Source organism: Mirounga leonina, unplaced genomic scaffold (genome assembly GCF_011800145.1).
Source record: "Mirounga leonina isolate KUSES-001 unplaced genomic scaffold, KU_Mleo_1.0 Mir_166, whole genome shotgun sequence".
In the NCBI taxonomy this organism is placed as follows: domain Eukaryota; kingdom Metazoa; phylum Chordata; class Mammalia; order Carnivora; family Phocidae; genus Mirounga; species Mirounga leonina.
In genome coordinates, this window is record NW_023270418.1 from 32,074,385 (window position 1) to 32,089,261 (window position 14,877).

Sequence of the window (14,877 nt, forward strand, 5' to 3'; positions counted from 1 at the left end):
CCCTCACATTCGCGTGCAGCCCCTGAATGGAATCCACCTTGAGCATGCAGGCATCAGGCATGGGTATCATCAAACCCTCATTTATGAACTAAACTCCTGCCTCAACCTCCCCCCACCCCCAAGCTTCCTGGCTCCAGCTGGACCGGGTGTGGGGGGGGGTGGAAGGAGGAGGGGCAGGGGGCTGCCCTCCCTTCACCTCTGCTCAGCCTGGGGCCCTGGGAACCTGGGCTTAGAGGGGGAGGAGGCAGCCCCCAAACAGGAAATGCTTCTCTGGGCTCCTGCTGCAAAAGGGCAGGGTGCATGGGGGCGGGGGTGGGGGTTGGGGGTGGGGGCAGGCAGGGGCTCGGCTGCAGGCAGGGTGAGCAGGGCTGGCTGGGAGGGGACAGGCTGGGGAGAGGCCATGTATGGGCATGAAGCTCACAATGACACATACATGTGTATGTGACAGAGGCGTCACATGTGTGGAGCCTCCCCTGCCCCCAGAGGCTGCTGTGTGGGCCTGGCCAGGGTCCTCTGCCCGCCCCTCTTGGAGGCCTCTGGAGGCATGTGCACTGAGCCCATCATCCAGGATGGTCCCTGGGGAGCTGGCTGTCAGATTAACCCGTGAACACCCACTGCACTCTTAGCAGAAGTTTGAGCCGGGGGGGTGGTGGGGGGGGACGTGGAGGAGAGGCTCTGTCCCTCAGGGCTCTGCCACTGATGTGCTGTGTGACCGCTGGGAAGTCACTAACCCTCTCTGGGTCTCCGTTTTTCTTATCTACAAAATGGGGTAATGTGTCAGGGCCTTTCAGCTCAGCAGGGCTATTGTATCACAGCTCTCCGTGTTGGTAAATGTGCTTTGTCAGCTGCAAAGTATGAGGCAAATGTTCCTTAGTCTTCTGAGCAAATCTTCTGGGTCGGGGGTGGAGACCAGAGCAGCTTTGCTAATTACCTTACGGTGCCAGGGCTGGCCCAGCCGACCTGGCCAGTCCCCCTGAGAACGAGGGCTTTTGAAGCGCTTGCTATGTGCCTGGAAGGTCGTTCTTTTAAAGTTTACGTCTGTGAAATGTATAGGATGATTCCCCTTCTCATGAGAGGAAAGTCAATATGGGGCAGTGCATCCTTCCCTTGGCTCAGGCCCAAAGCCTTGAGATCATCCTTGACTCCTCTTTCTCCCACACCCCACATCCAATCTCTCAGCAAATCCTGTTGACTTCACCTTCAGGATAGATCCACAATCTGACTGCTTCTCACCACCTTCTTTGCCACCCACCTCTGGCCCTTGCCACTGTCCCCTTCCATCCAGAATCTTGCAACAGCCTCTCCTCTGGTCTCTGTCTTGCCTTCTCCATCCTGCCAGAGGGATCCCTTTAAAACCCAAGACAGATCTGGTCACTCCCCTGCTCAGAACCCTCTGGGCCCCCATCTCACTCAGAAGACGGGCCAACATCTTGGCCATGGCCTCCAGGCTGATGTGGTCTGCCCCCAAACTTCTTACCCCACTCCCACTCACTCCTCTGCTCCAAGTACTCTGGCTTCAGCTGTATGTGAAACTTACCAGGTCCACATCTACCTCTTGTACGGACTGCGTTGTGCATTGTAAGATGTTTAGAAGTATGCCTGGCTTCTACCTAGAGGCCAGTAGCATCCCTCCAGTTGGGACAATCAAAAACGTCTCCAGACACTGCTGAATGTTATGCCCCCCCCCCCCCCGCCGCCCCAGAGAACGCTTGCCCTAGGAGACTATGGGTTCCATGAGGGCAGCGTCATTGTCTTGTTCCCTACTGTATCCCCAGACCCTGGAAAGTTCCTGGCCCATCGATGCTGCTCAGTAGGGTCTGTCAAATGAATGAATGAATAAGACTCAGATAAATGAAGAACCTGGCCCAGGGCCATGCTGGGGGAATCCAGGATGCTATCTGGAGCCAAAGCCCACCTGCTCCCCACACCTGCCCAGCCTTCCCCAGAAGTCAGACCATTTCAGAACTGGGAGATCCCTGGAAATCAGCAAACCTTTTTGCAGGTAGGCACACTGAGGCCCAGGGAGTCTCCGAGCTAGTCTGTGGCAGGGCTGGGACTAGAATCAAGACTGCCTGACTTTCGTTCCAATTCTCTTTGCTGCGTGCGGTGCCCTGAGGAGCCATCAAGCCCTGAGAGCCGGGCATGGCATCAGGAAGTGAGGATGGGGGAAGGCACGGCAGCAAGACGGCACAGCCTAGACAAGAGTGCTGAAGGGGGGAGCTCAAGATGCCTTTGGAGAATCCAAAGGACTCCACTGGAGTGAGGGACGGCTGGAGAGACTGTAAATGGTGAAGAGGGAATGTCAGAAAGGGGGTAGAGGCCTGGCTTGGAAGGCAGTAAGCTACCCCTAAAAGACTGGCCTCCATCGCGGGGGCCCTGGAGAAGAGGTATGATGGGAGTTCCCTGTGGCTGGTGGGTGGTGGGTGGAGGGGGGACTGGAGGTTGTTGCAATAGTCTGGGAGAGGGGAGGGAGCTGGCTGGAGAGCCGGGCAGCAGGGCGGGCCGGGCTGGGGGAGGCAGCCTCGGGAGGCTCCTTAGGGGCTGGCCAGAGCCTGATCCAAGGGTGTGGCGGGCCCAGTCATGATTCGGGCAATGGCCCGTGCTGGGGCGTCTGAGGGGAGGCTGCAAGCCGTCTGGCGAGTAGGCAGGTCAGATCAGAGGTCAGGACTCCAGCATCAGTTGGAGTGAGGGGTTGGGGGGCAGGCAAGAGAAGCAGGAGGAAGAGGGTCAAAGGCCAAATTCCAGATGGTCTGGCTGGGCTGACTTGCAAGTAGAGGGACTGCTGAGCCAGGAGGGGGTGGGGGTAGAGATGAGCGGGGACACCTCTGACCCCAACAAAACTAAGGATTTTGTGGGTGAGGATGAGGCTTGGAGCTGCGCCTGGGTGCCTAGCATTCCCCTGCTTCCATCCAGGTTGGGAGAGATGGAGTCGAGGTAGCCTAGGAACTTCCTACCCTGGTCAGGATGGGGAAGCAGCGGCTCGGCATCAGGGATCTGGGGGTGAGGGGACAGAGAGGGGCTGGTTGCGGTCTTACTCTTTCTGCCAGTCCCATTCAGCCTGACTCATCTTGCTTCCCCCCTAGCGCAGAGAAGATGCTAAAGGATGCAATAAATGCTTGGATGATGGGTGGGTGGATGGATAGGTGGGTGAATGCATGAATGTGCACATGGGTGGAAGGGCAGTGAGGTAGGAGAATGCGTGGATGCAGGGGTCGGGACACAGACGGATAATGGATGGGATGGAGGAAGGAGTAAGTGGATGGATGGATAGATGGCTAAGTGTATGGGTGTGCGGACAAGAGAAGATGTTGAGAGGCATGGCTGGGCACAAGGATTCAGGCAGAAGTGCTAATTCATAATGAGCCACACCACAATGGATGGTGGGCTCAGGATGCGACTCGGGATCGGTAGGAGTGTGGTCCAGGAGGGCAGGACGGCTCAGACTACCACTAGCAGGGATCATGTGTGATGCTTCCTTGGTACCACAATCTGTCTTGGTTGGGACCCGAGGCCATGGTGTCTTCCTAGCAGGGGTGGGGACAGCTCTGGACACCAAGCTCTGCTCCCAGTGTGGGTTAGGAGGCTGGAGTTCTCTGCTCTGATCGTGGCCCTTATGGTGAGAGCTCACCTCAAGATGGGCTTGAGAACAGAAGCCCACTTTCCCAGAAGGAGCCTTGTCTTCCAGCTACTGGGACAAGCCAGACAGTGGTTTTGGATGCAGTGTGTGGGCCCGTGGGGGTGGGGGTGCAGGCGGCCTGCAGAGGGGTTGGCCTGAAGAGAGCCCAGTGTAACAGCCAGGATGGGGGGGTTGAGGATGATTGGGGGGCGCCCCCTGGGCAGGCGTCCTAGAGCCTTGCCACAGCCTGCTGCTGAGCCAGCACATTGCTTTGTGTACAAATCACCTCCTTTCCTCCTTTTTCTTTTGTCCCCATCCCCCCATCTCCCTCCATTTCTAAATTCTTCCCAAACCACCCCAGCCTTCAGGCTGTCAGGAGGAAGGGCCAACTGGTGGGCAGGAGGCGCCTGGTCTTGGGTGGGAGCTGAAGGAGGGGAGGTGGGCGAGGTCCCAGGGCAGAAGTGGGGAGGGAGGGCAGTCTGGGGGGAGGGCAGCAATTTTGGCCTCCTTCCCCTCCCCACGTGCTGGTGCCGCACCCTGTGTGCTTCTGGATGGGAGAGACCGCGGGGAAGGGGGCGGTGCTGGGGACTGGACAGGGTGGGAGGGAGAGGCTTGGGGGGAGGTGGGGCCCGGGAAGAAGGGGTGCGTCCAGGCCTGGTCCCTGGGGGTAAGGGATTCTGACAGCTGGAGGGGGCTGGGGGGTGGCGTCCACCATGGAGAGAGCCTGGGTGTGCTGATGGGTGTACCTGGGTGTCTGTACACGACCGTGTGCACGTGAGTGTGCGTGCTTGCCTGGGGCTGGCATTGCTGAGGGTCCACGCAGCTGGGTGATGTGTGTGTGTCCCCACAGGCCCACACCCGCGCCCACAGAGGTGAGGGGAGAAACATAGGGCTCCCCTGGATCGCCCAACCTGGGCACAGCTGGGGCCCTAGTCCCTCTCCTGGCAAATGCCTGGCCTGAACATCTGGCCACATCTGCCCACGAGGATGGCCGTCCTGGAGCCCACCGCAGAGCTAGAAGGGCCCAGCCCCACCGATCTGCTCGGTGTCCTCCCAGCTCAGAGAGGGACAAGGCTTTGCCCCGGGTCACAGAGTGGAGGCAGAGCAGGGACTACCTGAGTCTGGGGATCCCAGGAGGGGACAGCTGGGACCTTTGCTGTTCCTGTCCTTCCTCTGCTGCTCTTTGGCTGTGAGGGTGGGACTCTGTGGTCCCTGAGGCATCTGGCAGAAGCCTGCTACCGAGGGTGACCAACTTGTCCCAGTTTGCTGGGGACTCTCCTGGTCTCAGCACTGCAAATCCTGTATGCTGGGAACCCGTTAGCCCGTGTCCTTCCCTCTGCTACCCCAGTGTCAGCATCCCCATCTCCATCTGCACCCTGGAACTTTCCCTTCTTTTCCTGCCCTCTCGCTGCCCCAGGGATCTCTGGGGTCTCACTGTCCCTCGCACTGTTTCTCGTCCTCTCTCTTCCCTCTCTGCAGTCAGGCGTCTCCAGCGCTCCTGTCACTCTCTGGGGTCTCTCTGTCTCCTCCCCTGTCCCCAGGATTGTCACTTGTTGGTTTTTCAGGTCTGTCTCTCTGTTCTCTGCCCACTTCCGTATCTTCCCTGTCCGCCTCTGGTGTCTGCCCCCTGTCTCCCCATTCCTGTTCCAGCGTCTCTGGCTCGCCCCCTTCCCTGGGTGGTCCAGGCCTCCCTCCTCTCCCCCGGCACGCACCCCCAGGGCTGGCTGGGGTGGGAGCCAGGTCTGGGGGCTGTGACCAGGCCAGGAAGGGGAACCCAAGCAGACATGATATTTATGTTAGGACTTCAAAGTGGAGCGGAGCCTGAGGCAGGCTTGGTGGGGGCCAGTGGAGGTAGGAGAGGGGAAGGGGGTGGTGAGCCAAAGCCCAATTAAGGTCAGCTCAGGCCCCTCCCTGGTGAGGGTCTCCTTGGTGACACTTATCTCCCCCGTGGGACACTAAGACCTAGAGTGGGGACAGAACAGGCTATTTTGGTGCAGAGTTCCAAGAAAGGCACTTCCTACAACCCCTGTCCTGCCTCCAGCCCCATCCTTTCTTCCTGTCACCCTGAAGGAGCTGCCGGGTCCTCTGAGCATCAGCCCAGCCAGGGAGGCAGGGGGCTCAGGAGGTGGCAGGAGCAGAGGGCTCCATCTCAGCAGGAAAACATCCCTGGCGCTGGGACAGCTGTGTGTTCTCGGCTCTCTGGCAGAGGCCTGGCCTGGCAGGGCAGCGAGGGCCTGTAACCCTGTGAGCCCTGACTGGGCCAGCTGGGTCCAGTCCTTCAGGGTCTCTGGGGTCCAGTCCGGCTGCCGGCCTGAGGGCCCAAGGGGCCAAGATGGCCGTGAAGGTCACCCCACCCCTGCCCCCACCCTTGGCCTAACCCCTGCTAAAGACACCCAGCTGTTGGGGCTGGGAAGGCGTGGGGTCAGGGGCCCAGGCCCCGGGTGGGGAGGGCGGGAGGGGCCGATTGTCTCATCCTGTGGGCTCAGCTCCTGTCCTAAGGCCCTCCCAGTGGCCAGACCCAGCAGACACCCCTCAGGCTGGGCCACCCTTCAGGAAGCCCCCTCCCAGACTAGAGGCTTGCTCTGGACCCAAGATCCTTTCTAGTCGGAAGCCCACCCAGGCCCCCAAAGCCCCAGCCCCTGGGTCATTACCCCCACCCTCCCAGATCCTCCCCAGGCGCTTCCCGTGAATCACTCAGGCTGGAATCTGATGAGCTCAGGCCTCCCCGCCCAGTACTGCCGGCCTCTGCCTCCTTCCTGGCCACTGGGGTTGCCACAACCCCCATGGGGGTCTTCTCAGCAACTTCCAGCCCCCACCAGCGTCCACCACGGACTGGAATGGCTGAGCGTAGCTGGGATAGGCCGGGGCTGGAGTGAGATTAGTCGGGATCAGGGCTTGGACCTCTTCTGCATGATCAGAAGTATGAAAGTATGTGCGTGTATGCGCATGTGTGCGTGTGCACATGTGTGTGCGTGTGTACGTGTGCATGTGTGCGCGCGTGTGTGCATGTGCGCGCGTGTGCGCGTGTGTATACTTCCTACGCCTGTGCAGCCTGAGAAGCAAGCCCACGTACCGTGTCTGAGTGGGGGGCTTCGCGGTGCTACCCGGGTAGCTGTATGTCGCCGAATCCCTGTGTAGCACTCACCACGTCTGTGTGTCAGCCTGTCCCCATGGATGGGTGTCACCGAGTCACACTCTGAACCCGAGAGGCAGGGAGGGTGTTGAGGGAACGTCTGTGAGCTTGCAGATCCGGGGATGTCTGTCAGGGTGTGGCTCAGAGGAGGGGCCCGTGTGTGTCACCAGGTCCCATCCCGCAGGGCATGAGTGGCCAACAGTCTCCAGGTGTTCCCAACACTCTGAGTGTTCCTGTTAAGGCTGGGGGTGCCCAGGTGTTCCGCACATGACCGTAGCCTACAGGATGTCACAAATTCTGTGTGCAAACAGGAGTCCAGATGTTTCTTGTGTGTTAAACTGGAGGGGGGCGAACATGGGTCACGAGACCATGGCACGGTGTTAAATGCTCTGCGTTGACGGTGAGTGAGGGTGGTGGTGTGGGTCTCAATGACTGCCTTTCTCCCCACCCCTCCCGGGGCCCCTCTCCCCGGGCCACTCCACAGGCCCTGGCTCCCGGCTCCCCTTCCCAACCTCTGTTGGCAGGACTCCCGTTCACAGAACGAGCCCAGGGCCCCACTGCAGGGATGCTTCCCCACCCTGGCACCAGGCCGGGTGCAGGCCCTCCGAGTGCCCAGTGGCCTCCCTCAAGAAGGGGGCCTGGCATGTGCCTGGGAACGGGCATGCTCGCCCCCTGGCGGCAGCGAGGGAGAATGCGCCGCCCCAGCCCCAGGAACTCGGAGGAACCGTTTAGGCTGCGTCTTCCCCAGTCAGTCATTCCTCCTCCATCTCCTAAGTGCCAGTTCTGGGCCACGCATTGTTCTAGGCCCCCGAGATTTAGAGGCGAACAAGGCTGACTTGGCTCAGGCCCAGTGGGGAAGACAGACCATAAACTCACACAGGGAGCGGTGGCGCCTCTGGGGGTGATAAGAGCAACATTTCCAAGCGAGGAAGGGACCTCGCTGCTGCTTGCGAGCCAAACGCCGGCCTTCCAGTCCGGCTCCGCAGCAGCGCGGCTGGGCAAGCCAGCCTGAGGGGGGTCTGCAGGGTCTGGCCCCTGGGAGGGCCTTGGGACAGGTAGAAGTCACGCGGCACCTCTCGCGTGACTTCCTTTTCCAGAAGGCCAAAGGTGGGAGGCAGCGTGAGGGAGGGGCGGCGCTGAATCCCGACGCTCGCACAGGTCGCGCTGTTCTTGCCGGATTATGCCTGTTTCCCTCTGGCTGGGGCTGGGGGTGCTTGGTCCTTGGTCCATTCGGACACAGTCGATTATTCCCGAGAGGATGAGTAAATGAGCGCTTCTGTTTTGGAGGATGGCAGAATCCCGAAGCTCCACAGAACCCGGTGTCCCAGCTCTTTGCCCTGTACTAAGCCGCTTTCCCTGAGCAAGCCTGTTTGCTCATCTGTAAAATGGGGGTGAGATCAGACCTAGATGGGCCTCTCATTGCCTGCCCTGCTCAGAGTCCCCACCCCCAGATGGTGACCCTCGATCATGCCGAGTTACCTGGCCTCGGCCCCTGACCAAGCACAATGTCTTGAGAAGAAAAACCAAAAGGCTCAGTAGCAGGCAGGGCCCAGCAGTGCTCCGAGAAGCCACTGCTGGGGGGTGCTAAATTCCCAGAGCCTGGAACTGGGACTGAGCACAGTAAGGGATTAGGAGGGGCTTGCAGAGGCCCCCAAGGAAGGGGCTCAGAAGCCTCTGCCTGTCCCAGTTCCCATGAGACCAGCTCCATATCCGGGGTTCTCTGAGCACCCCTGGCAACCGTTCTAGGTTTTCCTCTGGAACTGAACTTGAGACATCCTGTGTTTGGTTCCCAGAACCCAGGCCCCCACTTAACCTCCCAGCTCCCCACCTCACTGCCCTTCACTCTTATATATCAAACTCCAATCAGGGGACAGCATTTATTGAGTGCCTATGCAGGCACTGGGGGTGGGGGTGGGGGGCGGATAGGGAGGAAAGACATACAAAAGGGGAGACTCCCTACCAGCAAGAAGCTTAGAGTTGGGGGTGGAAGTGGGGAGGTAAGAGCTGCTGGTGGTCCTAGAGAAACATTTGGGAGCCCTGCCCCCAAATTTGGTGGTATCTGTCTCTGGACTGTCAGAAATCCCAATGTCCAGGATTTCTACCTTCCAGTTGTCATGTCTGTCTCACATGTGGGCCGATGTCCCTCTGTGCTCAGCACCTGAGGGAGTGCCCCAGAGACTGGCTGGGGTCCTCCTTCCATCAGGGGATAGTTCCTTCCCAGGGAGGGATACCCTGGAGTTTGCTTCACCCAGGTCCCCGACTCCAAGGGAGCTGAGGGCCGGCGGTGCTGGCCCCTGCACTGACCCCAGGTTGCCCGATGGCTGCAAGAGCACGGGGCCTCTGCCCACCTGCCGCGCTGCAGCCCCGGAGACGCCCTCGCCCCTCGGAATCACCCACTGGCCACTTCTGGGCCGCGCGCACCCCCTTGTGGTAATTGTTGGCATTTTCTTCGCTCCGTTGGATCCCCGCTCTAGGCCCTGCCTTGGGGCTGAAGGGCCCTTAGGGTTAATTTATCGGTGGTTTAGAATAAAGGGCGCTTAGTTGGAGTCTGACACCTGGTTTGGGCGGGGAACCTGCAATGGCCGGCTGTGCGATCGGTATCTTAGGAGTCTCTTTCCCAAGCCTCAGTGTGTAGTAAGCCATGCCCAGCCCCCATTGAAGCTCTTGTGAGGTCCAGAAGGCTTCAGTGCAGAGAAAGTGGAGGACTCGTGGGAGAAGGCAGGGCGGCAACTGCACCCTCTCTCTCCAGGACACTCAAGTCTGGAGCTGCCAGTCCTCCAGCTGGGCTACGGCTGGCCTGGGCTCTGAGTCGTTGTTGGCTCCCTGAATCCTCCCAACACCCAGGAGCAGGTGAAGCCTTTCAGAGCCTTGAAGACCCCAGCCAGGAGGGGCTGCCAGAGGCTGGGCTCCTGTTGGGGTTGTCCCCTGCTGGGCAACTCAGCACTGAAGGCTGGCTGGCCTCTAGCGGGGAGGGAAGGGAGAGAGGCAAAGGGCCTGAGCCCATGGTTTGGGGTCCCTCCAAGCCCCTCAACTTGATTCCAGTGTTCCAGATGCAGCCAGGCCAGGCACGCACGACCCCTGCAGGTGTGATCACAGAGCTAAGTGTCAGCTGGAGGTGGTGGCAGACACAGGAGCGGCCTGGGGTGGGGAAGCCTGCGAGGGGTGGGGCTGACGGCTCTGAAAGGCCTTCCCCGCAGGCTCAGAGTTTTCTGTCCCAAATGACCCTTCTGACCACTTCCTGCTACTCCTCTGCTGCCCGGCTTCCCTCAGCCTCTGGCCCCCCTGGCTGAGCCGGGGCCCCCCTGGCCCTCTCCGCAACGGTCTCAGACTCTCCCCTGCTGTCCCCAGGACCGGCTTTGACCTGGATGTCCCCATCTCCCCCACCCCCCTTCTCCTCCTCCCTGCCTCCTGCCTCTAGCTCCCCGCTGCTGTCCTCTGGTGAGGTCCCAGGTGAGGCCCCCTGGGTCTCAGGCCGCTCCGCCCTGCGATAGACAAGGTAGCCAGTTGCGGGGAGCCTGTGGGCCAGGGCTCCAGGGGGCAGGCGGTGGTAGCCCTGCTCCTTGTACAGGAAGAGGCCAAATGTGTCAGGCTGGGTCACTCGGAATTTGGTGGCACAGAGCTGGTTCAGGGTGGCAATCGAGGCCCCTGGGGGCACAGCCAGGGTCTTGGAGGTGCAGCCACTGCTGGGGTCCTGGTAGGCTACTCGGAGGAGGTGCTGTGTAGGAGGAGAAGCAAAGCAAGAGCTCAGTCCTGCCTGGTCTATATCTGGCTGCAAAGCTTGAGGTCCCAGGGTAGGCTTTGTAGGGACAGGGTGCGGTGGTATAAATCCAGGGGTACAGCCAAGAGACAAAAGCTTTTTGGACAAGGGATGCTGCAAGCGGGGCTCTGAGGAAAGGTGAGATCTGCCTTGGCTAGTGAGTCAGAGCTGCAGGCTGGCAGGAAGGGTGGCCCCAGCAGTTCTCCGGAGCCTGACAACCCTACTCGGAACTTTCCCCCGTGCCCTAAGCACTTGTCCTGCATTCACTCATTTCATCCACACATCGACCCCAGGAGATAAGTCCTGTTGCCTCATTTTATAGATGAGGATATCGAGGCACAAAGAGGTTACGTGACTTGCCCAAGCTCCTGGAAATAGAAAGTAGCAGAGCCAGGATTTAAAGCCGGCATCTGGCTACAGGGTCTAAACTCTTAACCAAGGCTAGGAAGGGTCCCTTGACTGGATGGAGAGGAGGGTGAGGGGAGCACGGGCTGGGAGCCTCACTCCAGGGGAGGGCAGAGCCCCAGTTGGGGGCCAGAAGCCAGGATTTGGGGCTTGAGCTTGCCACCTGTGTCCCTTTCCCCCTCCATGTCATGTCTCCGTTTCCTCATCTGTAAAATGGGGTAATAACGGTCCTAATTTGAGTTTCTATCAAGCTGCAGGGCTGAGCCCCTAGAGCACATGGATCCCTCTCGAGAAAAGCTAGGCCTGGACGTCCACACAGGATGCTGCTTCTGTGACAGGGTGATGTAGGAGTAGCCTCTCCCCTGCTAGGTCTCACTAGGAAAAGAGGGGACTGTGCAGGATGGTGCCAGAACCCCGCCACCCCCACCGCGCCCCAGGGGCCGGGTGGTTCAGGGTGGCTGGCGTGGAGGCCCTGTTACCTGGGAGCTGTGGGTGGCGGGCAGGCGGCGCTGCTCCCAGAGGCTGAGGGAGCGCTGTAGTTCCTGTGAGGGGCTCAGGGGGAGGGTGTGGGCCTGGTCCAGGCCACTCAGCAGGGCCAGGCTGGCCGAGAGGCTGGTCAGGTAGTAACCGCCTGGGACACAAGGGGAAGAATGCAGCTCAGGCTGGGGGTAGGGGACACTTGGCCACCGCCCCCCACCACTTCCTGGGGGCCATGCAGCCCCTAAGCACCCAGTCCCACACAGACAGGGAGGTGGCACGTGGAGGCGCTCCCTCACCCTCTCCCGTGAGCAGGCTGGGCTCCAGCAGCTCCGACATGTACTCGGCCTCCAGCAGCAGCTCGGGAAGGTCGCACTGGGCCAGGACAAGGCTTAGCAGCGGGAGGAACTCGTCCGCCCCTGCGCCCTCCCCTGGGGGGTGGTAGAGGAGGAAGCTTCAGACTCCTCTGGGGCCCCAGGGTCGGGTGTCCACTCCGTGTCTCAGTGACCCTCCCTTCCACCTGCTGGGCCTGGGGTGATGTGGTCTCTATGGCAACCACAGACAGGGGCTGGGGAGAGGATGCTCTAGTCTCTGGGCCTCGGTTGCACCATCTCTGAGATGGGAGGGTTGGACCCATCCCCCGCTCCTGCTGCGCCATTCTGGAATCTCTGGGGGGCCTGCCTCTGACTGGGCAGGGGGGCAGGAGGGGGCGTACCCGCGTGGGTCCTCAGGGCTGTGTAGAGCAGCTTGCAAGCCTGCAGGAGCCGCTTGACCTGGGCGCTGGGAGAGTAGGCCCGGAGCAGCTGCAGCAGCTTCTGGCGCACCTGCTCCAGCTCCACGGGGGAGGGCAGGCTCACGTGGGACCCGAAGGCTCCAGGGCCCTGGGTCCGGGCCAGGCGGAGGCCTTCAGCCAGGCGGCCCAGGGAGCCATTGGCGGAAAGCCGGCGCCGCAGGCGGGCCGCCAGGATAGGCCGGAGAGGCTTGAGCACGGAGCGATGCAGCGACTTCTCCAAGATGTGTTCTGCGGAGGAGAGGCGGGCAGGGTCAGGGGCGTGAGTAGGGGCCCCCGGGACGGGGCTGTAGTCAGGGAGAGAGAGGGACAAAGAGGAGGAGGAATCTCGGTGAGACGGGAGAAGAGCGGGAGAGAGGCGGGGAATGGGAAGAGCTGGAGTTAACGGGGGAGGGGAGAGGTGAGCTGAGCCTGTGGAGCCCGCCCCGGGGTCTCACCCAGTCTCTCGGGCGGCAGCAGCTTCTCAGGGCCCAGCTCCGCGCTCAGCATGGCCCGGGCCCGGCTCAGCGCCTCTCGGACCCCCTGCAGCTCCCGGGGCTCAGGGCCAGCCCGCACCTGGGTCAGTAGGTCCTGCACCAGCTGGCCCACAGCCGTGTGTCGGTCCTGCGTCAGCGCCGAGGCTGCTCGGCCCACCTTCCGCTCGGGTGCCAGCAGGGAGCAGAAGGCAGCGCTCATGGACCGAAGCAGGGGCCGCCGGCGGCCCAGGCAGGGGGAGGTCGCTGGGCTTCCCCGGGAACCCGGCACCCCCTCCTCTTCCGAGCTGCTGGGGGAGCCACAGTCTACCTCCTGGAGGGAGGGCAGCGGGGGGAGGCTGGGCCTGGCGCCCCCTGGCACACGGTACCCCACCGAGCTCTCCCTTCGCAGAAGCTGGCGAGGGGGTAAGCTTTCTGTCTGGTTGGGGGCTGCACCTGGCAGCACGGGGACTGGGGGAGGTGGCACGGCAGGTGGTGACAGAGGACTGGAAGTCTCCGTGGACACACGCACTTTGAAGCTCCTCTTGAATTTCTCCCGCTTGGTGGGGCCCAGGTCCCCTGGGAACAGGGGATTGAAGAAGCATAGGGCGGCTCCTGTGCCCTGGTCCAGCTCTTGCGGGGACCGGGGCTTCAGCCGGGGCAGCAGCTGGCCTTCAGATGGGCCCGGCTGAGCCTTGGTGTTGAGGGAGGAGCTCCAGAACTCTAGGGAAACCAATTGGGGCCTCAGGGAGGTTTGGGGAGGGTGCCATGTGCCCGTATGCCTTCCCTTTTCTTCTTGGCCTCAGCTTGTCCATCTGTGCAATGGGTAGCAGAAGAGCCCTTACCAATGCCCAGATGGGAGATGGCTTCGAGTTCCTTGTGGGTGGCTGCCTGGCAGATGGCTCTGGGGAGCTGGAGTGGGAGGAGAAGGATGTCCCTGAGGCCAGAGAGGGAAACAGAAAGCCAGGGGTGTGAGGGATGCTCAGGGCTCTGGGGGCTGACAGGACCTGCAGGGGTTGGGAAGACAGACTGTCCCAGGGAGCTGGGACCAACGGACACCAGCCACCCTGTGGCCAGGCTCACCGGGTATGGCAGTAGGCGCAGATGAGCTGGACCAGGTCTGGGAACATGAGCTCTGAGCCCTCCAAGGAGACGCCTGAGAGATGGGAAGTGCGGTTGTTCTCTGGGAAACACCCCTGCGCCCGGCCCTGACGGCTTCCAGCCCCTTCCCCCCCCAGGCCAGTCCCGCTCACCCCCAGGGCTCTCCTGGATGTAGTGGCTAGAGACAAAGGAGGAGCCACCGGCCTCGGGCAGCCGCACGCACAGGGCTTGGCACCCGCGAGTGTTAGATTTCCGCACCAGGAACGTCTGCAAGGGACAGGGGTCGCAGGCTCGGCACCTCCGTGTCCGGCCTCTCCCTCTCTCCCCCCACCGCCCCCCGCCGGCCAGTGCTGGGGTCAGGGGCACGACTCACCCCCGGGGGCTCGGTCCTCAGCACGTGCAGTGCCGCCGCCGCGTTGGCCCGCAGCTGCAGCCACACGGGCCGCGTGAGCAGCAAGCGCTCCCGCAGGCTCACGGTGCGCCCAGGCCGCTGGGGCCCGCCCGCCTGCCGCCCACTGGCCCCTGGCACGTCGTACGGCGGGTCCTCGGCTGGCCTGCGGGCAGGCGGCAGACTCGAGCAGGGCATCAGGGGGTGGGACCCTTGCTTCCCCCTCTCCCCCTCCTCTGCCCTGGGACGGACCCTGCTCTGCCACCCCTCCCCGCCCCACCAGGCTGCCCTTCCAACTTCACTAACTTTTCTCTCTCCGGGCGCCCAGGTGCGAAGTTGGACAGGCTGGGGGCTCCGAGAGGTCCAGCTCCCGGCTCCCCAGGGGTTTCCATGGCTGGGAGCTCCTTTGGTTTCTCCCGGTTTCTCCCAGGACTCAGGAAGGGAATCCAGCCCCCGAGGCAAGAGCGCTCACATTCCCGGCGGTGAGTAACACTTCCTGAGGGCGGTTCGCCCTGTCACGCCCCACCAGTTAACTCTTGTGTGTCCACTCAGCCCGGGCCGAGCCCGCGTCCTCTCTGTTCTGGGCCCAGCGTCAGGGGGCAGGGGTCCTGTGCGTGCAAGCGCCCCTCCTAGAGCCCCAGCTGTAGGGCTGCCACCTCCACATGGTGCATCACGGAGCCTTACTGGCCTCCTCAAACCACACAAGCAGGCAGGAAGGGGTTAAGCAGGGCCCATCTGGGTCCCCACAGGCCCCAGTT

The 14,877-nt window shown here is 61.9% G+C and overlaps 1 protein-coding gene across 1 annotated transcript; it reads right to left on the minus strand.

The window, feature by feature from the left end:
• Positions 1 to 8,623: 8,623 nt before the first annotated feature.
• RIN1 (Ras and Rab interactor 1) lies at positions 8,624 to 14,551 on the minus strand. The gene is made up of 10 exons (XM_035013318.1): positions 14,426 to 14,551; positions 14,105 to 14,285; positions 13,884 to 13,998; positions 13,714 to 13,786; positions 13,476 to 13,567; positions 12,616 to 13,353; positions 12,104 to 12,409; positions 11,688 to 11,819; positions 11,391 to 11,542; positions 8,624 to 10,464 (listed from the first exon to the last, which is right to left on the minus strand). Exons 1-10 carry the CDS (start codon positions 14,509 to 14,511, stop codon positions 9,991 to 9,993), a joined length of 2,349 nt encoding a protein of 782 aa, XP_034869209.1. The 5' UTR covers positions 14,512 to 14,551; the 3' UTR covers positions 8,624 to 9,990.
• Positions 14,552 to 14,877: the final 326 nt, after the last annotated feature.

Bases quoted from the DNA above. Each gene is read 5' to 3' on its own strand.
- RIN1 (XM_035013318.1), bottom strand. From the start codon at position 14,511: ATGGAAACCCCTGGGGAGCCGGGAGCTGGACCTCTCGGAGCCCCCAGC. The intron at 13,568-13,713 runs GTGAGCCTGGCC...CTCTGGCCTCAG, and splicing joins TGCGCCTACTGCCATACCCG to GGACATCCTTCTCCTCCCAC. The intron at 12,410-12,615 runs GTGAGACCCCGG...TCTCCTCCGCAG, and splicing joins GCTGCCGCCCGAGAGACTGG to AACACATCTTGGAGAAGTCG.